This window comes from Quercus robur, chromosome 9, assembly GCF_932294415.1.
Source record: "Quercus robur chromosome 9, dhQueRobu3.1, whole genome shotgun sequence".
In the NCBI taxonomy this organism is placed as follows: Eukaryota; Viridiplantae; Streptophyta; class Magnoliopsida; order Fagales; family Fagaceae; genus Quercus; species Quercus robur.
Window position 1 is genome coordinate 5,912,081 of NC_065542.1, and position 27,008 is coordinate 5,939,088.

Here is a 27,008-nt window from a genome sequence, read left to right on the forward strand (position 1 = left end):
TTATCAAATTAATTAATGAATTATTCTGGCAAAGTATTAGATAGAGAAAAGAAAAAGAAATGACTAACGCTCAAAGTCTAATTAAGTGATGCCCTTAGAGTATTTATTAATAAATCAATTTCAGAAAGTTTGGAATAATTTTTATGAAAAAATATATAAAAAACTATAAAAAATTATTTTTTAAATTTCTCATAAAAAAGTTTTTATAAGAATATTCACATCAATTCATGCTAAAAATTATGTCTATTTTAAATTAAGAGCGGAGTACTTAATTATACATATATATATATATATATATATATATATATTCACTTTTCAAAACATCCCACCATCTATTTTACACTACATTATATTAAAATATCAAATTTCCTAAATTTTTTTACTTTATTTCTCTTTCTTCATACACAATAACCACTATTCAATGTATTCATTATCTTCATTTAGTCTTGAAATACCTAAAAAAAGAATAAAAAAACTATATGCAAATTGAATAATATCGATATAAATTTACATATTTATTATAATAACTTTATAAATTTACATATTTTTAACTTGACTGATGTAGCGATTTTAGGAGTTAAACAGTAAAATTCATACATTTTTCAATTTTGCATTCTATAAATAATTTTTTACTGCGTCGGTTAACGTTTTTATTAGGTAACTTGTACTCCTCAGTCAGACACAGCAAAACCCTCTTCCCGCCATATACACTCTCTCCATCTCTAAACCTTCGTTCGTACTCGATCACTCCCAAACCTCAAAATCAAATCTCCGTCTCTATTAGGGTTCGCAGAGAAAACCCAATCCAAGCCTTAGCCATGGCCGATTTTAGGGTTTCCTCCCGCTCCATTCCCATCCTTCATCGTCGTTCGAGCGCAGGCATTATCAAGAACGTCCGAATGGAGAACTTCATGTGCCATAGCCATCTCCAAATCGAGCTCGGCGAGTGGGTCAATTTCATCACCGGTCAAAATGGAAGTAAGCCTCTCTCTCTCTCTCTCTCTCTCTCTCTCTCTTTCAGTGTTTGTATGTGTTTGTTTCAATTGCGAACTTTCTAGTAAATTATCGTTCTTTGGTTCTGAATTGGGGTTTTTGAATTTTATGTAGTATAATAGCGATAACTATTACTTGTTTGAGTTTTACTTGTTTTTAATGGATTATTTATACAACAACAACAATAATGTGCCTCTGTTTGTTTTGGCGGAAAACGTTTTCTGGAAAAATGAAACCTTTTTTTTTTTCTGGAAAGCTATGTCATTTTTCCTGTGTTTGGTAGTGACCGTGAAAATGAGCTGGAAAATGTTTTCTGGTGTTTGGGAGGTGCAGCAAATTATTAGTATTTTTTGTATAATTCAAAACATGTAACTATGAGAATTAGATTGTTTTCTGGAAAAATAAAAAGTGGTAAACAACCTCTTGAAAATGAGACAACTTTTATGTTTTCATTTGACCCACATTTACTGACGCTACCAAACACTGGAAAACTGTCTTTAAAAAAGGCTTTCTGTCGGAAAAAAAGAGTCCCAAAATTTTAGAGTCATAACTATGGATCATTAATAGACTAGTTAGAGTTGGCCACATGATTCTGTTAATTTACTCTATCTGGAGTTGTAACTCTTTTATCATTTGGGCAAGACTTAGGTACAGTACTTAGGTGCTGTTTCTTAGGTTTCCCCTTTTAAGATTATGCCATGTGGATTTTTTCTCATAGAATGGAAGTGTATTTTTTAGTTAAGTAGCCACATGATTGAATCTTAAGAGGGGAATCTAAGGAACAACACCTAAGGTACTGTACCTAAGTTTATTCATATATTAATTAATTTTTGAGTTTATTAGTGTATGGTTATGTACTAGTTAGGTTGGGGTTATGAATGTTGAGTAAGTGGTGGCATATTATTGGGTTAATTTATGTGTGAAACGTTGTTTGGTTTTTGGGGTTTACAGGTGGTAAGAGTGCAATTTTGACTGCTTTATGTGTTGCATTTGGGTGCCGAGCTAAAGGGACCCAGAGAGCATCTACCTTGAAGGATTTTATAAAAACTGGTTGCAGGTTTGTGAGTTCTGAATTTTTGTTTTTGCTTTTCCGTATTAATTTTTGTTTGGGGTCTTTTTTGCACAATAAAATGAAATATATTCCTTTACTTATTGGAAGTTTAAATCAATACTATAAAATCTGATGTGGATGCTGAAATGGAGAAGGTGATTGATGCTCTACTTGTTACCATTCCTTTGTAACCTCGTTGGGGTTTAATAAGCTCAAAGAGAGATTATAACACCTTATTATACATAATTTTCCAAATTTAGCATACACTCATATACTTGTATATAATACGCATATACACATATACTAAAATGTTTTGATAATGGTGTTGAATGGTCACTTGGTTTCACTTTATGTAAAAGGTGATTAAAATGTATGCAGCCACTTTAAATGGTGATCATTTATTTGTGGAGATGCTAAAAGTCTGAAAAGGAAGGAAAAAGAGAGCCTTTAGAGTCAACAAATGGATCTATGATGTGTTGATTTCCATATTGAGACTAAATTATTTTATCAAGTTCTTAGTTTATCTTCTATTTTTTCTTTGCAGTTACGCTGTTGTTTGCGTGGAAATAAAAAATGAAGGTGAAGATGCCTTTAAGCCAGAAATATATGGCGATACCATAATTTTAGAGCGCAGAATAACTGAATCTGCCAGCACCACTGTTTTAAAGGATCACCAAGGTTTCAATTTTCAGCTTATGCTATGTATTTTATGTTATGAAATACTTCCTCTTTTTTTTTTCAATAAATAGGAAGTTTATTTCTCATGATATATGTTTGATTGGTTGAAAACTTTTATTTATTTCATAATATTGTGAGAACCTTTTTTGATAAGTTGAATTCTGAACTGGTTAGATAAATATCTTTGATGACATGCTTTAGATAGATAATTTGGTGACAATGCCCTTGGTTGGAACAAAGTACGCAAAAGTAGACAAAGTTTATTAAAAGGGGCAGAGTAATTTAAATGATAAATAGAAGATTGTTGAAAGGGAAACTATTGAATGTAATTCATGAGAGTTGCATTAATGTGGCTTGCAGATGCTTTTGATTTTGCTTTTCTATTAGTTTGTAGCTTTGTATGTTCTCTATTGCCCAAAGTAGACAAGGTTTATTTAACATTTTTGGTTATAGCATCTTATGGAAGTTTTAGTTTACCTTGCTTTGTTTTTAACACATTTAACACCTAGAAGTTGATTATATGAGAAGATTGTTATGATGTGTGACTGTTGCTAATTTTCTTTCCAACTGCCTGTCTCTCTCTCACTTTTTTTTTTAAAATATTTTAGAAAATGAAGTTTTAGTATAATCATGCAATTTGTCATTGTTAAGAAGAGATCTGTGATCTTGCATGTCCCTAATTAATTTACTTCATTGAATAAAACATGATTCTAGCTTCCAACACTTTCTTTTTTGGAATTTGATGGTGTAATTTATGTTGCAGTACAAATTTAGAAAACCATTTATGTAATCAAAGTGTCAAGTTGTTTATGTTAAAAAATGTATTAATCTTTAACCCACAAATAAAACCATTATATGTGATGTCTTCTGCAAAGAAATTGTGTTGGTTAGTTTCATACTTCTTTCTGATGAAATTTATTTCTTTCTAATAATCTCTTCTGATTATATTTATTAAAATGATTGGTTGGTGAGGTTGTGGTACTTATTTGATTTTGTTTTCCTTCGGAGGAATTTTGCAGGAAGAAAGGTTGCTAGTCGGAAAGATGACCTTCGTGAGATTGTTGAACATTTTAATGTGAGCATATTAAGAACTCAGAAAAGCGATTTTCATTTTCATTTTTATTTTTTAATGGGTTAATATGCATATACATTGCCCCACCAGGTATTCAAATCAGCATTATTTGATAATTAGTTAATGTTATGTCTTTGCTTTCTAGGTATTTATACATGAGGGGCTTTAGTTTTGATTGCTTAGTTGATGAAAGTAATTAGTAAATACATAATGCACCCGACGCAAAAATTTTCGGGTAAAAAAATTATGCTTCTTTCATATGAATATGTAGAGATTTGGGGTTCGAACTATGCGTACTCCCAAAACCAATTGGTGCTAATGATAAAGAGTAATTATCATGGAGCAAATGTCATAGGTTCAAATTCTATTGTATTAATATTAAAAAAAGTTAGGAATTATAAACTTTGAACCTCATAGTTTCCATTTTTTGACCGAGAATTCATTCATTTATATATTTTGATAATTTAGTGTATTTTGTTCTTTGCTATGTCCTTATGATTTGGGGAGTGGCTATGTCCGACTTAAGTTGTTGTGGAAGCTTGATATTAAATAAGTTAGGATCACCATAAATTGGAAGAATCAGTGGCTAGGATGGAGTATATATCTTGGGAGAGTTCCTTGTTAAGGTAATGTATGTTGGGAGATGTTAAAAAAAATCAAAGAAGAAGCTTGTGATGGAAACCCTTTTGTCTCCTCTTCCCCATATATCCCACTTCATCCCTCTTTATTTACTTTGGCTTCTTCTAGACTTGACTTTCCAATCTGTAGCTGTTTAGAAGTTTGAAAGTCTTTATGATCAGAATTTGCATGTCTGTTTGTTAATGGAAGTCTGCATCAAAGTTGGTGATATCTAGCCTTTATTTTATATTATCCAAACACTTTCACATCTTATGTTTGTTTTCCTTCCTTCTCTCCCCCACCTTTTCTTTGATAGGTTTTTTTCCCTCTTTTCTTTTCTTCCTTCTCTCTAATCTTTTCTTTGATTCTTTATCATATTGTATCACATATTAGTGTTTCTTTATCATTCTATTGTTTCTAGATTCTCTTATTATTTGTACATAGTTTGGTTTTTTACTTTTTTATTTGGGTCCGTTTGGGATTTGCTTATTTTGCTAAAACTGAATACTTTTTGCTGAGAATATTGTAGATAAAAGTAAAAGTTAGCTGAAATAGTACAATGAGATCCATGAATAGTACTAAAAAGTGCAATGGGACCTATAAATAGTAGCAAAAATAAGCTAAATAGTAAAATAAGTTGGCAAAATAATGTTTGCCAAATAGACACATCTTCTATTTTTTTTTTTTTTTTTTGGGTATATAGGTTTTCTTTTGCTATTTCGTTCTCCTTACATGAAGCAGCCTTGTTTAATAAAACTTTTCTTACTAAAAAAAAAAAAAAATGAAGATTCACATTGATATTTAGTATTTACCAAAAATTATTGAAGTACTAGGTTTTTTTTTTTGGGGGGGGGAGGGGATCGTATAGTGGTCTTGGTGTGCATAATGGATGATTGGTGTTTTCCGTACTTATTTGAACTAAAGGCTCATGGTTGCAGATCTGATCTTTGTGCCACTTTCTTGATTTCCTACATATATGGCTTGTAATAACAAGCTTTTAGGCCTAAATACAAGCCTTCATATAGGGATGGAAAAAATCCCTTGCCCTACTCTATCCTGCACAGGTTTTCCTCATGTTGCCTTGTCTGGAATATTTGTACCTATGTTTTTATTTTATTTTTTTAGAAAGTTTGTACACAGTGCTCCTATTTTATATATTTTGTTAATAAGTAATTGAATGTTATTATTCAACATATACAGGAAGTATGCAAAGCTTAAGAAAACAAAAGAAACAATAAAAAAGAAAAGAAAACTATGAGATTAGCAGCATAAGTGCAATGAGTCTAGGAACTTTATCAGAGAAGATGTTGAGAGCGTAAAAGAAAGCGATGCCCACTTGAAAAGGGTTATCAGAAAGAAAAACTTGAGATGTGGCAAAGGTAACTCCTTCCCCTCAAACGTCCGCTGATTCTTTCTCCAAGTGCACCATAGAATGCAAGCTGGACCTGCCCCCCAAATTGCTCCATAACGACATTATCTCAACACTCCAGTCCAAGACTCCAGCACAGTGTTGACAGAATTCGGCATAACCCAAGCAAACCCAATTAAGCAGAAGAAAAAAGTCCACAAATCATAAGCAACAGGACAGTGTACAACAGATGACTTACTGTTTCACCATCTGATTTTCATGTATAGCACCAATCCGCCATGACAATACCCCTTTTATGGAGATTATTTGTGGTCTGAATTTTTCTCACAGCCACCTCCCAAACAAAGAAAACTCTAGGAGGGGATCCATACACACTTCCAATGGAATTGGGGATGCATGGGCTTCTCTAGTACGCAGCACTATAATAGCTTTTGATTTGAAACCCTTTATTGGGGAAAGCAAGACAAACCAATTTATCACAACCAGAAGAAGAATCTATGCAGCATACGAATCGTCCAAAAAACCCGAGCCATAGACTCCCAGTCTTGAGCTTCTCTATTAAAAATAGGTTTCCAGTGCACCTTACCATGTATTCATTCCATATAATCATTGAGCATCTTTGTTTCTCGCAAACCTGAAGAGCTTCAGATATTTATCTTGAAAGGTGCTACTGCCATCCCAATGATTCTTCCAAAACAGCACTTGGGAGCCTTCCCCTACCTCATACTGGATGTATGATGCAAAATGATCCCATACCTTTCTAATATGTTTCCAAAGTCCTGTCCCATATGTCCCATTCACCTCTTTGGGGTACCCCACATATATTTCTGTACCTCCAACCTGTCCTGCCTCCAACCTACCTGCTCCTGCACCATGTGGGTTTTCCTTGCCTCGAAGAGGGGACGGGGCACGCTTGATCCAACCTGCCCTGTTACATTGCCATTCCCACTTTCATAGGGTAAAATATAAAGAGGTTTTAGACAAAAATATTCATTCTCCTCTCCCCCCCCCCCCCCCCCCCCCTTTTGTGAATTTTTTTCTTCTTCTATAATAGCAAATACCTAAACCAATGTAACCCATGCCAACTAACTTGGATCTTTTGTTAATTCAAAACTGAATTGAGCCTACCCAATAAACCTTTGAAATATAACCCAATAAGCTGGTTTGATTGTAGAATTAATATAGATTCCTGAAGTATTTCTACCTAAAAATATAGGAAAACATAAATAAACTCTGAATCTGAAACATTTTGGTCTGGCAAGATGGCCTTTTTAAGACTGGCCGGATGGCAGGTGGTTTCCAAGTGTTAGTTTCAATCTGTTTTTTGTATGAACTTGATGTGTGCAGACTATAATGTAGTGAAATGCAGTAATATATGTTAATTTTTTCCCCTTCCCTTATTTATAAAAAATAAAAAAATTCCCCCTTCCTTTGAATCAGAAGTTGTACATGTTTTTCTTGGAACTTAAACTTTTTCCATAGGTACTTATTGATATCTGCTGTATACTGCAGATTGATGTTGAAAATCCCTGCGTTATAATGAGTCAAGACAAAAGCAGAGAGTTTTTGCATTCGGGGAATGACAAAGACAAATTTAAGGTAATTTTTGCAACTGGGTGGATGTTTAGTACTTTATGGATGCAATACTGACACTTGATACTCAGTTCTTTTACAAGGCCTCACTTCTTCAGCAAGTGAGTGACCTTTTACAAAACATTGATGAACACTTGAAGTCTGCAAATGCCCTTGTTCATGAACTGGAGGAATCAATAAAACCTATGCTAAAGGAGCTTGATGAGCTGCAAGGAAAGATTAAAAACATGGAGCATGTGGAAGAAATCTCTCAACGGGTACAGCAGTTGAAGAAGAAGCTTGCTTGGTCATGGGTATATGATGTAGATAAGCAACTCGAGGAACAAAGAACAAAGATTGGGAGGCTGAAGGATCGTATACCTGCATGCCAAGCTAAAATTGATTTGCAACTAGTGAGTAATGAAATCTTGCTAAGTTAAAAGTTGTTGGCTAATTTTTAATATGATGCTAATTTGTTTCACATCATGTTATTTTCTATTTTGGTGAAAAAGTGTCTTACTACTTCTTGAAGAGATGCTTGAAGAACTAGTGATTATTTGGGAATTTAGGTGGGAAGTTCTGAATTTTAAATGGTCTATACAAAGTTACAAACTTGGTTGGCTGTTTTGAAACTTTTTTTTTTTGGCTTCACAAGAATGCTGATTTATATTCAAAGTATGTCACTTTCCCAAAAATTATGTTGCTTTTGAAAGTATTGACCACAAAATGATTGGTCAGCATCTAGTGAGTTTTGTCACTTTTCAAATAAACATAAAGAACAAGTTTAAATTCTATTTTCCTAAAATGCTACAAAAGGACCAAACATGATTTTATTTTAATTTTTTGATCTAGTGAATTTGGCCCCAAGGGGAAAGAAGGGGGGGGGGGGGGCATGAATCAGTGACTTCATTACATAGGGTGTGGTTCTCAGCTGATTGGGCTACCTTTTGAAACATGACTAAATATGATTTTATTACGGTTAAGTAAGGTTTATTTTTTCTTGGAATCCTTCAAGTCCTGCTTCCTTTTATGTTATGTAAAACCTGATCAGGTGAACTATGTTATAACATTATGTATGTGTATTGACATCTATTGACTTTTACAGAGTGTAGTTGAGGAGCTGATGGAACGGATATCTAAGAAGAAAGCTCAAATTGCATGCATGGTGGAAAATACATCAGAAGTGAGAAGAATGAAGGATGAATTGCAGCAGACACTTTCCTTGGTAAGTTGAAATTTTGATATCTATTCTTTTTGTAAAAGATATAGGACTAGTGGCTTGCTGAAATTATATTATGTGAACTATAAACATGATTAATATTTCTGTATTTTGTTCCCCCCTTTTTTTTAATGTCTCCATATTTTCTCTGGAGTTGTAATATGTAAAAGAATGAGGAAAAGAAAGGGAAGATGTCTCACAGAGAGTGACCAATTCAATCTTTGTGGAACCTACTATGCTTGTGGTAAATGGTAATAAGTAAAGTGAAGTTTGGCTTTACAATGAAATGCTTTGCTTCTAAGCATTGCAGTTGGGAAGTATGCACACTTTGCCAATTAATTTACTCATATAAAAAACACTAATTAGTTTTACCTTGAGAGTTGTTTGTTTATATTAATTTTTTGCATTGCTGTTATCATCCATATTTCTTTGTTTTTTGGCCAGCTTTTGCCTTTATAATAGTCATTTTATTTGCTCTTCAACAATTGCCCTTCATTTGATTATAATAGTTATACTTGATTTGTTTAAATTTCTTAATATTATCTCTTCTTGATGAATTTTTTCTTTTTCTTTCTTAGGCAACAAAAGAGAAGCTTGAGCTAGAAGAAGAATATGGCCGCAAGGGTAACCAACTCCAGAAGATGGTGAAGCATGTTAGATTACTTGAACAACAAATTCAGGATATTCATGAGCAGCATGTTAAAAATACACAGGTTTCTGTTCTCCCGGATATAAATAATAGGTTTCTTGTATTGGTCTTTCCTTGTTCTGTTTTCTCTATCCTGTGTTTTCTGGCTATTACTATGATAACACTTGTAAAAAAATTAAAGATGCTCCTCTTTATTTTGTTACTGAAGTGACACTTCTTTTGCCATCCACCTGCTTTGTTCTTTCTACGATTTTATTTTCCTGTCCAGAATTCTTGCTTTGAATATAACGTGCCACATAACAAGGATCCTTATTTTGATGTCTTTGTTTGACAAGCATGAGTTGTCATACGTGATCATCTCTGAAAATGTGGTTGGCAGTATAACCAATGTTGAATGTTTAAATTTGTGGTTACTCCAATATGATATGGGCTTTATGCCTATTTTGATATACTGCAGGCTGAGGAATCTGAAATAGAGGAGAAGTTGAAGGGGCTTCAATGTGAGGTTGACGCTACTGCTTCAAGTCTTGCAAGGTTTTGAAAATTTTCATTTTATTAGTTTGCATTTTATTTTATTTTATTTTTTACCTTGCTTTCAAGGTAGATTCCACTCACTCCCAGTAAAATCAACAATCTTTCAGTTTGAAGGAAGAAGAGAGTGCCTTATTAGAAAGCCTAAACGATGGATCAAGTGAAATTCGAAGAATTGCTGTTGAGGTGTGGTGATAATTACCATCATTGGATAAATTGATTGTGTAGCATAATTTTTTCCTGTCAACTTTTATCTTTTCGTTTCTCTCTCTCCCCCCTCTAAGATTTTTATCGTTGAATCTGATTCTCTGCCGGCTGTTATTTTTACAAACCTTCGACGTTCTGCAGTACAAATTGTCTTGGACTCAGGCTGTTGGATGTAGTGCCCCCTGAAGTTTGGGCATGTGGATGTGACCATATATGGACGTGTGTAAATTTAGTGAATTGAAAATGATGTTGGTTTTTCTTTTTTTAACATGCACCCAGCTGATCTTTATTTTTTTTTGATAAGTAAGAGAAATTTTGTTAAACAAGGCTACTTCATGCAAGAAGAATGAATTAGCAAAAGAAAACATATATAAAAAAATAAAAACAGAAGAAAAAACCAAACTCTGTACAAAATTGCTTATGGCTGATCTTGAACCTATGACCTCATCCTCCATCCCATTATTATGGGAGGACGGAGTGGCAGCTGAGCTATAGCTCCTTGGCACTGTATATAAAATTTCTTACGGCTGTGTTTATGAATTCCAAGAATTTTGCTTTATGCTTGTTCCAATTCTTAAACCTCTTTCCTAGGTTGGTTATTGAGTCAAATAAATACACTTATATCTCTTCTTTTCACATGCTACTATTATGTATGTCCCTCTAACTGATTATATGGATTCCTGTTTTTTTTTTTTTTTTGTGGAAAAAGTAGGCCTTACTAGTATTCTTGCGCTCTGTTTTCTCCAATACTTTGTTAGTATTCTTGCGCTTTGTATTCTCCAATACTTTGAATTATGTTCTTGTTCTGCCCTGTCTTGATTTCTATCAATTAGGGAATTGATAATGAAATAAGTATTTGCTTAATTGGGGTATTCTACATATTTGATTGTGATCCTTTAAGCTTTGTTATAATGTGTCTGGTCTGCTATGGTGAGCTGAGTTTATCTTGTGCTGTGAATACCTTCTGAAGTTGTTGAGTGAGTGGTATTGACTTATTTTGGTTGACTTGAAGTCAATTTATTTATTCAAAAAAAAGAAAAAATAACTGATCAACTAAATTTATGTTATAAACAGGCGATGCTTATGGAAAAACCTCTTGTTGATGTGCTTTTTAATGTCACTGTTGTGAAATCAATTGTTTTTCAGAATTTTGGCTTGGTCATAAATTACTAAGTTTTGGTAATAATTATTTTGGGCAATCAAGTGCTTATAACTATTTTAATATACTAAATGGCAATAAATTATATCTTCATTTTCTAATTCATGCTTTCCTCTCTTTTGTGCTTGAGATAATTTATTTACTTACTTACGAAAATCTTATTCTGCTTACATGTATGAAGTTTACTCACTGGTTTTTAACTTTGTCGCATCCACCACTCATCCTAGTTGATCATAGTTTTTATTCATCACAAAAGAAGAAAAAGCTTGTTCTGTTTGATTGGATGACCAATGAGATAAAAGACGTAGAAACTTTTGAAGTGGATCAATTATGTTTACAAATTAATGTTTGTTGTTTGAATCTAAACAAGACCGAGCAAAATTGTATCTTAAATTCCATCACCAATTCCTTTCATTATTTTGTTGAAATGGTGACCCTTTTTACCCTGTTGTTGACAGAAATTTATTTTTTGGGATGCACCAGGAGAAAAAAAGAAGGGGGTGGGGGTGTTTCAAAAATTTCTAAAAGGCATTTCTGTAAAAGTTAGCTCCACTTTTTTGAAAGCTTACTGTGCTGGTCACTTAAAACTACAAGCGAAATTTTCTCTCATATTTTCCTGAACTAATATCTTCTAATTCGTGAATATATTCATACACTTTGGTTTCCTTTAGATTGAAGATTTTGAACGGAAACGTCGTGAAATCGAGCATTCCATCCGCGAGATCAATCAACATCAAATCAACAAGGTGCGGAGTACTCTTTGTCTTGCAGTCCTAGATGCATGTAATATTGACAAGGCCTAAGGGCATATGCAGTTGTAGATCCATGTTTACTCCAACCTTCATTTTTTTTTTTAAACAATATGATTGGGTTCATTTTGAGAGCTGACTGTATTGACAATTTTTTCTTTTCTTGACAGGTTACGGCTTTTGGTGGAGATAAAGTTATTAACCTATTACGTGCAATTGAGAGGCATCAAGAGAGGTTCAAGAAGCCGCCTATTGGTCCAATCGGAGCCCATTTGGTGAGTAACAGATGATTGTGTGTCCAAGTTTCAATAATTTCATAGTACTTATATAAATAAATAAATAAAAAACGTGTTGAAAATTTCATAATGTTTTCTAGAAAATTATTATTGTGTGTGGGCATGCTTACATGTTTCTAAGGAAGTTTGTTCTTTTGGGGATATGCAGTTCTGATTCTTTGTGCATCTCTCTTTTTTAAGTTTTTATGTGAAATTTTAGTAAAATGGCATTGAAAATTCTTCCTGATCTGTTATCTGAGATATTATCTTTTTGTGCTTCAAAGTATCTTTTAAATTATAATATACATTATGATACTTTTGCATGCCTTTCTGATTTTATTGTATGGTAGTAGTGCTCATTTTGGGATATATCTTCCATGATTGTCTTCTTCATAATTGGCATCTGCTAAGCTTTTAATCCAAATATAAGTTAGGCTTTGGTCATAGCTGAAGCTGTCTTTTTTGTATGTCTGATCATTGGGGTCTTTGGTTTTGAAATGAATGCTTATCAAACCTTGGGCACAGGATATTGTAAGATAGAAGCTGTTTGGATAATACTGGTGAAGTCTCTCAATTGTGCACACCTTCTGCTGTATTCTCTTTCCTCTATGTGAGAGTTTTGTTTTCCAAAATATTGAAACCCTAACCACCTGTTTTAAGAATTTGTTTGATAAAGATATGGTTTTACAGTTGGGAGCAAGATCTATGATTTTTTTGTTGTTTATATCTTGTATATATATTGATTCTTGAGCTCAATTTTTTTCCCTGCATAATTTTGATAGTATCTTTGCTCTCAAACACTTTTAATTGTATGACTATGTACTTCAGACTTTGGTTAATGGTGATACGTGGGCTTTTGCTGTTGAAAATGCCATTGGGAGGTTGCTTAATACATTCATCGTTGCTAATCATAAAGATGCTCTGGTTCTGAGAGGATGTGCTAGGGAAGCAAGTTATGGCCATGTTCCAATTGTCATATATGACTTTGCAAGACCAAGGTGGATGCATGCCTATTTATTTCGAGTCTCTTCAGGTGCATGCTATCTTGTGTTTGACTGTGTTAGTTCTCTCCTTGATGTACTTCTTACTTTGTGTAGGTTAGATATACGACCTCACATGCTTCCTCAAACAAATCACCCAACCACTCTCTCTGTTCTACACACAGAAAACCACATTGTCTATAATGTGTTGGTCGATATGGTAACACTTCATGCATCTTCCTCCGCTCTTTATGATGTCTATTGATTACTTATTAATTCTTGATCTCATTTCCTATTTTCATTAGCATTTTTTGTTTATCTTTTAAAAAACTTCCCCCCCTTATGCTATACTTTAAAATGGTGCTATTCTACACCTTGTTACAAGTTTGCTTGCATTTCCAGGGTGATGCTGAGAGGCAAGTTCTTGTTAGAGATTATGACATGGGAAAAGCAGTTGCTTTTGAGCAAAGGATCCTGAATTTGAAGGAGGTTCACACTTTAGATGGATATAAAATGTAAGTCAAAATTAGATTATTTATCTCTTTATCATTTTTTTCCTGGTTGATTTTTCACATTTACTCTAAGTAGGCAGTATTAGTGTATTACGAGGAGAATGCAAGGGTGCCAAAGTGCGTCTTATCAACATAAATTAGTAAAATAGATAACAAGTTGTCTGTGGGATTGTTGGAATATAGAAGAATATAGATGCATCTGTTTGAAATATATTGATTCTGCTACTTGCGGAATTTCATCACCAATTAGTTGATTTTGGTCAATGGATATTTATGAAATAGGTTCGAAACAATAATTATTATTTGTAGAAGTCTATCATTTCTCTGTTGTCTTGGTGCAAACATAAAGCACTTATTCTGAAGAATATGGGGTGTGTATGTTATAATGGTAGTTTATGAAAAATATGGGTTTTATAAGTGTTGTTAAAGGCATACTTAAAGCTCAAAGCTTGAAGCCTCAAGGTCTCAACTTTGCCTTACGCATGCTTTTATGGCGCTTTTTGAAGAAGCACAAAGCATGCCTAGGCACGCTTTTTTATTTTTATTTTTGCTAAAAAAGATATGAATCATGAAAATTAATTGCTTGATCTTGAAGGAAATGGCATGGACTAACACACATTTTTTAATTACATTTTTTTGGTATTTAATTTTTAGATGTATGTTGAATGAATCATATACATCATTTGATCATAGCTATCATGATTATATATTTTTATAAAGCACAAGAGAATTATATAAAATGTTATGTTTAAACTTTTAATGACTAGATTACTATGATATTGTCCATTGATACTTGTTTTCAATTTACTATATTAAAATCTTAGGGGGCGTTTGGTTTAAAAAATGGTGTATTCACTTTTCTGTATCCATTTTTAGAATTTGAATACAGAAAAAAGGACCAATTTTTCACATTTATGTTTGTTTGGGGATCTGTTTTGATTACAAAAGACACCCTTATCCAGTTTGGCAATTGTTCCCTATTTTAGGAAAAAGCACCTTTAACCTTTTTTCACTTAATTGAGTAGGACATGTTAGTTGGTGGGTCGCAACCATTTTCAACATTATAACAAAAATGCCACTATATTCATTTTTTGTATTCAAATTCACTTTTTTGGATACTGAAAACAAAAATTGAATACAAATAACAAAACCAAACCAGTTTGTTAGTGGTGGGTCCCACTAAAAACTGAAAATAAAAACAAAATACACCACTTTTTTAACTAAACCGAACAACCCCTTGGTAATTGAAGTAACTTACGTAGAATTCTAACTTACAAACATTATACAATTGCACTTACCCAATAAGTAAATATACAAAATTTGAGTTTATTTTATTTTATTTTAAATGTTACAATATATTTCTATTAGAGGTTATTAGATATTGTATGTGAAAAATGTGCATTTTACTTCAGTCAGGCGTGCGCTTTGTGTTTTGTGCCTAGGCTCTAAGAGGCATGTGCGCATAAGCGCACTTGATGCTTTTACTAACACTGGATTTATTTGACTGCTGCTTCTATTTATTATGTTTGTTTTTTTATTGGTGAGGGTGGGGTAAAAAAAATTGAAGGTCGAAATTTAGTTATGCAGGATTCCAAAGTGCAGTGGCCCTTTTAAATAAGCAAAAGTTCATTGGAATAATTTCATGTTGCTGTTTTTATATATATTTTATGAGTAAATAATTCATTAGAAAAGGGATGCTTTCCAAGTACATGGGGTGAATACAAGGAACAAAAAAAAAAAAAACATTCATAGCATTAAAAAAAAGAATTAATGAAAGCTCAAGGAATCCAGGAACACTAGAAAGTTCGCAACAGAAAATGTAGGAGATATTGAATTCCATTCACTTGGAAGGTTTGTGTTTTTGAAGGGATTTACTCCAACTTATTTACCTCCCCATGTCAAAACTTTATTTCATAAATATAATTCTTTAATTTTGCCATAGATTCTACTTCTCTATCATGTTCTTCTCTTCTCTAATAAATAGAGGATTCTAATAATAATGGTCTTTCTGTACTCTATATAGTTTGCCACTATAGCTTCTCTATCTCTTGCAATTAGAAAAAGATTGTGATATCTCTCATTTAAAGTATTCTCACCATTCCACAAATCACGTCAAAAACAAATTTTAGAGCCATCACTAACATCATATCTGATAATCACGGAAAGCTGTCCCACCCACTTATAATATGCTTCCACAAACTCACCCCAAACGGTCCCCTGACCTTGCCCAACACTAATTCCTCCAAGTAGTGCCATGCTTTAAATCTATTACCCTCCTTCAACTTTCTTCTAACACATATCGCCACAACCACTTTCCCAATAAAGCTTGATTTAAGAGCAATAACTTCTTAATTCCCAATCCTCCATGGCAAACAGGAGTACACGTATTTCATGAACTGAATTGAATCTAAATTTATCACCCAAACTGCCAACCTATTTGCCCCTCCCACAGGCAATGGGAAAATAGATAGAGATAGATGAGCTGTTTTGTATATAATGACAAAGAGGAATCAGATGCATTTAGTTATGAAAGTAGTAACATTTTGTGTTTTTGTTTTTGGTTGTTTAGTCAGGTATTGGGTTGGGCCTTGAGTGTGCCACTCAAACTCTATTATCTGCAACTGTTAATTGTCAAGTTCTGCTTTTGGATTGTTCATTTCTGTTTGTGCAGTTTCCATGCACCCTGTAATCTAATCCCTGTATTACTAGTAAAATGTAAGAATGACTTCTGGAGTAATAGTTGTAATGATTCCTTTCTAGGTTTTCTCGTGGTTCAGTCCAGACGATTCTTCCTCCTAATAGGAAGTTAAGACGCGGCCGTCTTTGTAGTTCTTTTGATGGTCAAATTAACGATCTTCAAAGGGATGCATCACATGTAAATGAAGAAGCTCAACAGCGCAGGAGGAGAAAAAGAGATGCAGAGGGAAGGCTTCAGGATCTTCAGGAGGATCTACAAAGTGTAAAGGTAATAATAGTTTGCAAACTTAGCATTAATGTATGCTTTATACCTTTAATGTTAGTATTTTGCTAGGTAAAGCTGTTGAGGCAATTTGACCCCCAAACATGACCCTCAACTAGGGAGAGAAGTGCCAGTTGGCCTAAATGCTGTTGGCATGTCAGTTTAATTACTTGTCCAAATTTTTTATTAGCTTGACATTTTGATACTATATATTTTTTACTCTCCTCACTTTGTTCATTTACAATCTTCTACTTTTAGCTTTTGTGATAGAGGAGACTTCTTTTGTAATTGGGTTGTGCCTTGGCATTTTTTATTCATTAGCATTGTCTAAAGGCTTCCATTGTAGTTTACTGAGAATTATAGATTTTTTCGATAAATTTTCATTAAAAGCTTGAAGTTTTGTATAGGAGCTCAAATGGACTTGGGCTTTGCTGGTCCCGATTTTGACTTGGCTTAGAAACTTGAATCACATTGCATGTTCATCTATTAATTTTCTTTTGAAATATCCATGTTATAGAAAAACTCAAAAATTTAAATATGAAACTTTGACTGAAGATGACCTTTGTTCTCTTCCTTTGTTGGACATGGTCATCAGGCACATGTCATGTCTGGCATTGTCACACATGTTGAAGCTTCCCTGTGACAGACTAATTTATAGCATTTTAACATGTAATGTTTGAGACTAGGGTTGATTAATCCCTAGGTACAGAAAAGCTTAAAAGCTTTTGTACATGGAAACTCAAATGCTAGGGAAGTGGAAACAATTTCCAAAAAAGATTATATTTTTCAAGTATTCTCATAGACTGAATTTTCTGAATGAAAACTCAATTAGGGAGCATGATCCTACCATTCATGTTGGCTCCAAACCATCTCTCTCTCTCTCTCTCTCACACACACACACACACTGTCATTCATCACTAGTAAGGGTTATATATATATATATATATATTTATATGATAAAGTAGTGAACCTTTTTAAAGAAGAGCCCTTTGGACTTGCCTCAGCCCAAACCTATGGGCAAAAAAAGAGCTACATATTCTACTTTTACTGGAATGTTCGTCATCTGCTGCTTCTGCTGTTTGTGTAGAGGCGGCGTATGAATGCAGAGCGTAACTTAATGTCAAAGAAACTAGCACTGCAAGATGTAAAGAATGCATATAGTGCTGAAGCAAATGCATCTTCTGCATCAAATGTTGACGAGCTTCATCAAGAAATCTCAGTTTGTTCACTAATACTCATAATTCCTTTGATTATTGTGTGGACACACACACACACACACACACATACACGCATATCGGTGTGTGTTCTGATCCATTATCATCTCATTGGAGTATTTTCTAGAAAGTCCATGAGGAGGTACAAGAGAAGAAGATGTTGCTGGAAAAGCTACAAGCTAGAATGAATGAAGCAGAAGCAAAGGCCAACAAGCTTAAAGTGTCATTTGAGAATCTATGTGGTATAGTAACAAGGTTTTTACATTTCATATTTGGTTTTTATTATAAATAATTCCAATTATACATTTTTTTTTGTCTATAATAATATTTTAGAGTCAGCAAAAGGGGAAATTGATGCGTTTGACAAAGCAGAGAATGATCTGATAAAGCTTGAACAAGCACTGCATGATGAAGAAGCGGTCTACCTTCTTTTCCTGGAATCTTCATTTTCCAATGCTTCACTACATTTGATATAATGTTGTTTCTGCAACTGTTTTTAATATTTTAAATTATACTTTTATCACAGAAGAAGGCCCACTATGAAGTAATAATGAATAACAAAGTCCTTTCTCTTATTAAAGAGGCAGAGGAACATTTTCAGGAGCTTGAAAAAAACCGTTTGGTACGTTTGATGCCCTTCCAAAGATATAGTGGTAAATGATTTTAATGATGCTGTGATCATTCTAACCCTCCCACAAAACCGCCCCCCCCCCCCCCCCCAAAAAAAAAAAAAAAAGATACTAGATTTTTAGCACCTACTGTTGCTGGTTACTTGTGTCATGTGTTTTGTAAATGACTAAATGCCAATGGGCAATAGGAATTTTTCTAATGAATTTTAGATAAGTGGGTCATTAGAGGATGTGTATCTCTCTCTTAATTTATAAGAATTTTGTTTAATAGAAATAGGAAGATTTCTATTTTTCTTAATTTATATTCACTCACAATTTAGGAGTGCTAGAAGCTAAAAATGGAATGCCAATATCATTGGCCTTTCTGTTACTGTTACTAATAGCATTTATGCTTTTCTGTATCCTTCTTGCTTTGTGGAAATAATTGTTTAAGACTGTCTGGCATAAATGGATTCGCATAGCTGATCTGTTATACACTGGGTGAAACTACAGGAAAGTTGTAGAAAGGCTTCTATTATTTGTCCTGAGAGCGAAATTGAAGCATTAGGAGGTTGTGAGGGGAGCAACCCAGAGCAACTTAGTGCCCAACTAACTAGACTAAATCAGAGACTTCAGCATGAGAGCCAGCGGTGAGGACATTCTCATCTGTCTTTGTATCACTTGAAGAACAGTAAAGTGCAATTTTTTAGTGAAATATCTTAGTTTTTTTTTTTTTTTTTTCAATGTGCAGATATTCTGAATCGATTGATGACCTTAGGATGTTGTATGAGAAAAAAGAACGTAAGATTTTGAAAAAAAAGAAAACTTACAAAGCATTTCGAGAAAAATTGCATGTAAGTATTATTTCGCCGTATATTAATAATGTTGGGAACAGCAAGCACATTCCATTATTTTAAGCTTATCACGATCTGTTCCTCATATTTGTTTCAGCTTTATTTTATTGGGACCTGTTTCCATTATGTATTCTCATGGCTCCCCCCCCCCCCCCCCCCCCTCTTCGCCCTATGGGGTTTTTTTATTTACTTATATTTTTTAAATGTTCATTTGCAGGCTTGTGAGACAGCGTTAGGATTGCGCCGGGTTAAATTTGATCGGAATGCATCATTTTTGAAGCGCCAATTAACTTGGCAGTATGAATTGCATTGTTTCCAATATAGTCACTTTCTTTAGGAGTGTTTTGTTCTCTTTCTCTCTCTCTCTCTCTCTCTAAAGAACTAGTTTTTTAATATATTTGAATATTTCCATTAATTTGTCCATCTCTTGAATTAGATTTAATCGCCATTTGGGAAAAAAGGGGATCAGTGGAAATATTAAACTTAGTTATGAGGAAAAGACCCTCTCAGTTGAGGTAAGAAATTTACTTTGGATTACTCCCTTCAGATCCAATAATTTTTTTTTTCATTCACTAAACTTCTTTAATTAAACTATTTTCAAATACTTTGCTTCTGGATATCTGGACAATTTTGAGACAACCCTTTTCTCTTTATGCTGTGTATTCTCTTTTTAGGTTAAAATGCCTCAAGATGCTTCAAGCAGCACTGTTCGTGACACTAGAGGACTTTCAGGTTTTATTTTTTTTCCTGCATTGACTTAAAAAATAGATTGTCTAACTTGTTTGTGCTTTTGAAACCATCATGGTTCTACAGATTTCTTTTAACTACAAATAGTTTCATGAATTAATAGAAATGATTTGATATTTACTCAGAATAATTTGGAACTTCTCAGTATTTTCTATCTGATATAGGGCTCTTTTTCACTTTATTTGGGGTATCTTATTAATTTTTTTAGTCAAAGTCAGGTATACCTCAATCCTTTATATGAGAGTAATTTTCCTGATGTTGGTAGTTGATTGATAATTAGGTGGCGAACGCTCTTTTTCAACATTATGCTTTGCATTAGCTCTTCATGAATTGACAGAAGCCCCTTTTCGAGCGATGGATGAGTTTGATGTGTTTATGGTAAGGATTCCTTTTCCTTTCTTTATAAGAACATAGGTCTCTTCTCTTTTTCTGCCTATGGGCATGCAAAATTTGATAATTTTACCTGGCCGGATATGCAGAAAATGAGTTGTGTAGGTTCTCTCTCTCTCTCTCTCTCTCTCTCTCTCTCTCTCTCTCTTATTTTATTTTATATGTATATGTAAGCACCTGGTGAGTCTTGGACCAATGACCTCACCCTCCACCTTTCTAATTGTTGTATTTGAAATGTGAATGAATGCTATTCCCTGTGGAATGTTGACAATTTGGAGAGGAATAGGATTTATGATGGTTTGAGCTTTCTTAGCATGTAATCAAGTCATAATTTTTGAAATCATTGTATGATTGGATGCTGCTTTAGGTAGTGTCCATTTTCTTCTTTGAAGTATTAGATCTTTCAAAATTTGATTCTAATTCTTTTGGAGTAGTTTTGATACGCTCCTCTAAGTTTTCTCCTTTTTATTTTATTAAAAATATTATTGCGAATGAGAATAGGTCATTCTTAAAATTTTAGTGCTTTGCATCTGGTCTTCAGGATGCTGTCAGTCGGAAAATCAGCTTGGACACCCTTGTGGATTTCGCGTTGGCACTGGGATCACAGTGGATACTTATCACCCCTCATGATATCAGGTATTGTATTTGATGTTTGTTTGATGATATAAAAACCATTTGGTGTTACTTTGCACTTTAGATACTAATAATGTGCGTTCTTGCATCCTTCATATCACGTACAGGTTAACAATAAATTATATATTTGGGTCAAATTATCTTTATAGTAAGACCTTGGTTCAAGGCTACTGCTAGTGTGGTTCAGAAAGTTATAGACTTGAATGGCACACATAGAAGCACACACGAACATGTTATTTGTTTGAGTGGTGGTGTTGCAATTTTGCTTGCACTTAACGGTCATATCAATCATGGAGATGGATGGAAGGACCATTTTGAAAACATGATCAAACCTTTTTTTGATACATAAAGAACAAGATCAAACTTGGTGAACCAAAATAAATACAACCCCAAACTTTAAGGGACTAAAGTGTAATTTAGTATATTTATAAGAGATGACTAGAGATGCATTTTCTCTGCCTTCAACTTTGGTGCACCGCTAAACCACAAAATGTATGAACATTCAGTTTCATATTATATTTGAGATAACTAGGTGCACTTAAACCACCTAATTGTTGCTCTCTTTGTTTCCTGTTCTGGTTTGTCTTGGGTTTCATTTGAAGTTTGCATGGTAAATCTTTTGGTAATTCTCGAGGTTTTTATTTCCTTCTGATTGTGTCTTCAGTCAATTTGGATGGGTTAGATCATGGTTTATGCTTGTGTTGATGTTTCCAATACCATAAATGGCCATTAGCTGCTTGAATACAAGAAAATGGTACGATCACCATCTCAGTTTTTGATTTAAAGGGTGGAATATACTGTTCTGTGACATACTAATTTGTCACCAGTATTGGTGACTAAATGATATTTGAGTAATGTCTTTAATGATATATGCATGGTTTTAAACACTGACCTAGATAGAGAATCGAAAAAGGGACTGGTTTCTAGTTTTTGGTCCAACTGGGGTCAGACCAGTCATTAATAGGGGAAAAACACAACAAAAATGAGAGATGATTTACTAGTGCTAGCATAAGTTCCTTGAAGAGCTGGTTTAAATTTCCCTTTTTATAAATAAAATTAACCAATATAAAAGCTGGTTCATGGTTGAACCAATTGGTCTGGTCTGATTTTTAAATCCATAATTTATGAGACCTTTGGACCATGCCACACCTGTCAGAAACGGTTTTGATGCTGGTTGATTTAAGTTTGTATCAAATATCTGGTGGTGGTTATCTAGAAAGCACGGGTGCGGCTCCAGGGTCGCCGCACCCGCACTGGACTCGTCTCGATGCGGCGTTTGACGGGCCGATTTGCTCTTTTTTTTTTTTTTTAATTATTTTTTTTTTCGATTCGCGCTGATTCGGCCCAATTCGTGCCGAAACCAGCTGATTCGGCCTGATTCCGGTGGAAACGGGAGCCGAAACGGCAGAATTGGTCCGATTCCTGCTGAAACGGCCGCCGAAACAGTCCGAAATGGGCAGCTGGCTGCCATTCTTCTGCTTCATGTGGCATTGTGAGAGGAAAAAAAGAAAAAAAAAAAAGAGAAGGAAGAAGAAGATGAGAAGATAAAAAAAATGGTTGGAAGAAGAATAAATGTATATAATAAAAGAATATAAATTAAATAGGTGGAAAAGTCAATTGTTTCATGTGGGTGGGCTTGGGAATTGGAAAATGAGTAAATGAACCTTTTTGAAAGGTGGTTTTTTGTTTACAATTACAAAAAATATTGATTTTATTAAAAACAAATCATAAATAATTGTTTTTTAATAATAAACTCTACCCTTTATTTGAATTTTTTTATATTAAAAATTTTAAATTTACTATATAAAAATATTTTTAATAATTTTTTTAAGTGCCGCAATTGCATCCTACTTTTTCAAAAATTGCCGAGTCCCGCACCTGCACCCACACCCACACCCGCACCCGCACCCAAATCTGGAAATGCACCCGTGCTTCATAGGTGGTTATATTGCCTTGTTCCATGTAGTTTCAGTTCTTGGTGGCAGTCATGAGTTGGACTAAAGAGATGTTCAACAAAATTCAGGTATTAAATCTTATATTCCTTGTGATGCTTTTTTTACAGCATGGTAAAACAAGGGGAGAGGATAAAGAAGCAGCAAATGGCAGCTCCACGTTCTTGATCATCTATTTACATGTTCAGGTAAAAGCTTCAGTAGATGATAATGTTGCTTGTAGATAAGTTATGCGATGAATGTAGTGGAGACTTAATTTTGTACAATGGCAGGCCTTAGAATTCTCTTAATTTTGTATGAAGTTATTGTTCATGGAATACTAACCATGTACCAAAATCTCTCTCTACCTCTCTGTTATTTTGTAAATTCACGCTTTTTTTGGAGGATTTTGGGCCTGACACATACTATGGCACTACTAACTGAACTCTACATCTTATTTATTTATGGGTCAAGCTATTATTATATAGAGCATTGGTTGCCCTTGGTATCAAGCTGGAAAATAATTCAACGTGGAAGGTTTTCTTGCAATTTGAGAAACATAGTTTGAACTTTCCAATAAAGGCCAGCTTGGTCATTCTTATTGCTCAGTTATTCACTTGTGTTGCTCATGCCTTGTCCTACATAACAAATTCCAACATACAACTTTCTTGAGATCCAACAACTTTAGATAACATTATTGTAAGCATAAAATCTTTAGATCTTTCTTTCCTTGTTTTTTAAATTAACTAAACCTCCATTTCAATTTCCTTATCTACTATTTATTTGATTCTTAGTTCACTTGTAAGGATATCTAGTCCAATCGTGCTTTATACTTGTCCTGCTTGATATTCTGACATTATTGAGGATCACTGTCATAAATTTTTATATCAATGATGCTGTTTATCTGCTTTGATCTCATACACTCAAGTCCACAGGAGCTTTAGATTCTAGATCACTTTAAATAATATGATTTCATTCAAGTGGGCATAGGTTGGTCTAGTTGTAAAACAGATTTTCTTGATAGTAAACTGGTAACTTTCATTGAGGATGAAAAAAATTCTATATTGAATTCAAGATATTCAAAGTAGAACACTGTTTGCTTCAAGCTGGATAACCAATCATCTTGTATGAGATGACTACTCCAATAAGGCACCTCTCGCGGCTTGATAATCAATCAGTTTGTCTTGGGTTCTCACTCAAGTGTGAGAAGGCTCCTGATGCTGGATCATCTACTGCCAACCATGAAGTAAGAGACCGATTGACACCTAATTTCATCTCAGGCAGAAGTGTGTCAGTGGGATGATCAAAGCTTTCCCACAACCACCTTCCAATAGAGCCATTGGATTTGGAGTAAACTTGTCTTACTATTAATTTAGTAGAGAAACTCTTGTTTTCAGTTTCACCTCCTTCAGAATGTGTTACAATAGGATCACCTCCACCATTGTACTTGATCATCAACTTTCCCAGGTGGTCGAGGGTAAGAAACCCTCTTGAATCATTTTGAAATAGATCTGTCTTGGTGAACTTTCGTTTGGAAGAAACGAGGTACTGTGAGGAATTAATATTATTGCCTTGCTTAAGCGTGTTGTCTAAGGCTAGAGTAAATTTCTATCTTCTATAAATAAATAAATAAATAAATATAATAATTAATGGTTGATTACGGTAGTTACTAGTTAAGTCTGATGTCCCATAATTTTGGGATTATTGTTTGATTTGTGTTGGCTTTCTTTTTGTTTCTTTCCAGAAGTATTTTTGACGTGATAAATAGGGTGATTTGAATTTCAATAACAAATATCAGATTAGCTTAGGGTTTCCTCAATAAATTTTCCTCAATTAAATGAAGGTAAATCATGCTGGGTTATATATATCAATCATCTTCTCCCTTGTGGGATTGATTTGTCTTTTACACTTTTTATGTAAATATTTAATTTGTAGTTGAAACACATAAATTCAGACCATTAATGGGGTGTGGCACTCCGTAACTATATCCAAAGTAAGTTATGGTGACTCTGCGTCATACTTCATACCCAATTGAATGCCAATGTGAAGGAAGGTAAAAGTTGTGTTATACATGGTTCAAAATCATCATGTATAGAATAAGGTGGTAGTGTAACCAAAACTATTAGAAGTATATTAGGAATGTTAAACAATTCATACCTTGGAATTCACAGCTTTTCATTCTTGTTCATGTTCTATTTGAATTTGAAGATCGAAAAGAAATATCTTTTATTTTATTTTATTTTTTTTCTGCTTGTTCTATTTGACAAGGAAAAATTCCCTTAATTTTAATTCTCACATGGATTTGATTTATGGTAACATAGATTATCATAAAGCATTTTAACTGACTCAAGGACACTACATCAATTTTATTAACAGAAGTGCTCCATGAGATCATAAACAATGTCAAATAACTAGTGCAAATTCCTTGCACAAAAACACTACCAGTATTAAAAATAATTGCATTTTTTTTTCTTCATAATTCGATAGTTACAATAGGAGAGGCAATTTAAACCTTGAATCTCTCCAGTAATTTTTTATTTTATATTATAGATAAATCTTAAATGTCTTTGCTGGAAATATAAAAAAGTATCAATCAGTTGAGTTACAGAACTTTTGACACTTTAACCATATTATTTAAGATCACATGCAGTCGTCAAACAGAAGGCCTTATTTAGTCCCACTATAGTGTAAAATGTCCTAATCTATCGTTAGCAACTGCCAAAAATTCAAATGAAAGAATCCCATTAAACACAAGGCAGCTTCAGCTAAAACCACAGTAAGCCCACGAAAGAGTTAGTTTTAGCTTTCCACAGCAATCTCAGACTTATTAAGAATCATTTGGCTAAGCCATAGCCTTAAATTGAATTTACCAATTGTTGTAAAAAACCAGCTACAGAAATCATGCTCTACAACCTGCTTGCTTGAGGGACTGAAATGGAAGCAATGGGAGGAGAACATGAAGAAGTAGAAGGCTGGAGGTAAATTTTCCCTTTTTATTTCCAGGAATTGGCAGCACCTAATGTGGAATCCCAATGTTTCAACCACAAAAATTGAGTTTCTTCATCACTTTGGCATAAGCTGCAGGGACAATTCCAGGTTGTCTAAGCCTGTGTTTTGATTTCTTTGACTGCATTAACACCAAAATTTTATTAATTACTTCAACTGCATTAAACACCCTAATTGCAATAAATGTCAAATAAATTCAGCATATACATTGTTATGTGTTTTGTATCAGGGATGAGCATTATGAGCATGAAAAGAAATGCAAATTTGCATGCGACGGTAAAACTCATTATTGAATAGTGAATTGTTAATAAACTATATTAAGAAAGTTTTGACATTATTTTCATGGAAAATATAAAACTGACAACATAATTAATTGTTTCTAAAAATAGTTTCTAAACTATTCCCCTTAGGGCATTCTTTAACATTTCCCCTTAACTTATTTAATTGCATCTTGGGACCTGCACTTTTTCATTCCTTCCACCTTTGCACAAGAAGCTACCTCAACCATTCTTATTGATCCTGTAGTTCTGCTCATCACTATTACTCCTCCATAACCTTTCATCTTCATTTCAGACTACCATTACCTTTTATTTAGGACTATTTTCACTTTCCAAGTGAGAATAAGATCTAGTGCCCCCAATCCTCACCGTTTTCAGTTTTCCCCTTTGCATAAGAACGTCCTACCAACCAGTCTGACAGAACTATTTTCCTCCATATCAAATACAAATAGTCTTTAGTAACTTTACCCAGACATCCTAATAAGAAATTTCACTACCCCTTCTAACAAGTAGCTTGAATTCGGGTGAGTTTGGTTCAGCTTTTTGTAAAACTGCATAATGAAAAAGTGGAGTTTTCTTAAAAGTGCATAATGAAAAAGTGGAGTTTCAAAAAGCTGAGTGTTTGGCTAGCACTTATAAAAGTGGCAGTTTGAGGGATAAATTACCAAAAAGGACAATGTATATATAAGAGAATTTATTTCATACTTTTTTTTTTAATTTTTTTTATTGTTTTATGTGAGTTTGTTTCATACTT

General features: G+C 33.8%; 1 protein-coding gene across 1 annotated transcript; it reads left to right on the forward strand.

Moving 5' to 3' along the window:
- Window positions 1–659: 659 nt before the first annotated feature.
- LOC126698838 (structural maintenance of chromosomes protein 6B-like) lies at window positions 660–23,457 on the forward strand. The gene is made up of 28 exons (XM_050396330.1): window positions 660–978; window positions 1,945–2,050; window positions 2,589–2,722; window positions 3,742–3,797; window positions 7,294–7,380; window positions 7,446–7,766; window positions 8,459–8,578; window positions 9,151–9,285; window positions 9,679–9,755; window positions 9,863–9,938; window positions 11,790–11,864; window positions 12,038–12,142; window positions 12,971–13,140; window positions 13,240–13,342; window positions 13,525–13,637; window positions 16,395–16,599; window positions 17,681–17,812; window positions 17,935–18,049; window positions 18,141–18,226; window positions 18,334–18,429; window positions 18,929–19,065; window positions 19,167–19,269; window positions 19,487–19,566; window positions 19,706–19,784; window positions 19,944–20,001; window positions 20,297–20,394; window positions 20,948–21,042; window positions 23,102–23,457. Exons 1-28 carry the CDS (start codon window positions 819–821, stop codon window positions 23,157–23,159), a joined length of 3,180 nt encoding a protein of 1,059 aa, XP_050252287.1. The 5' UTR covers window positions 660–818; the 3' UTR covers window positions 23,160–23,457.
- The last annotated feature ends 3,551 nt before the right edge of the window (window positions 23,458–27,008 follow it).

Coding starts and splice junctions, on each gene's coding strand:
- LOC126698838 (XM_050396330.1), top strand. CDS start 819: ATGGCCGATTTTAGGGTTTCCTCCCGCTCCATTCCCATCCTTCATCGT. Junction 7,767..8,458: donor CTAAAATTGATTTGCAACTA/GTGAGTAATGAA, acceptor TGACTTTTACAG/AGTGTAGTTGAGGAGCTGAT. Junction 19,567..19,705: donor AAGCGCCAATTAACTTGGCA/GTATGAATTGCA, acceptor CTCTTGAATTAG/ATTTAATCGCCATTTGGGAA.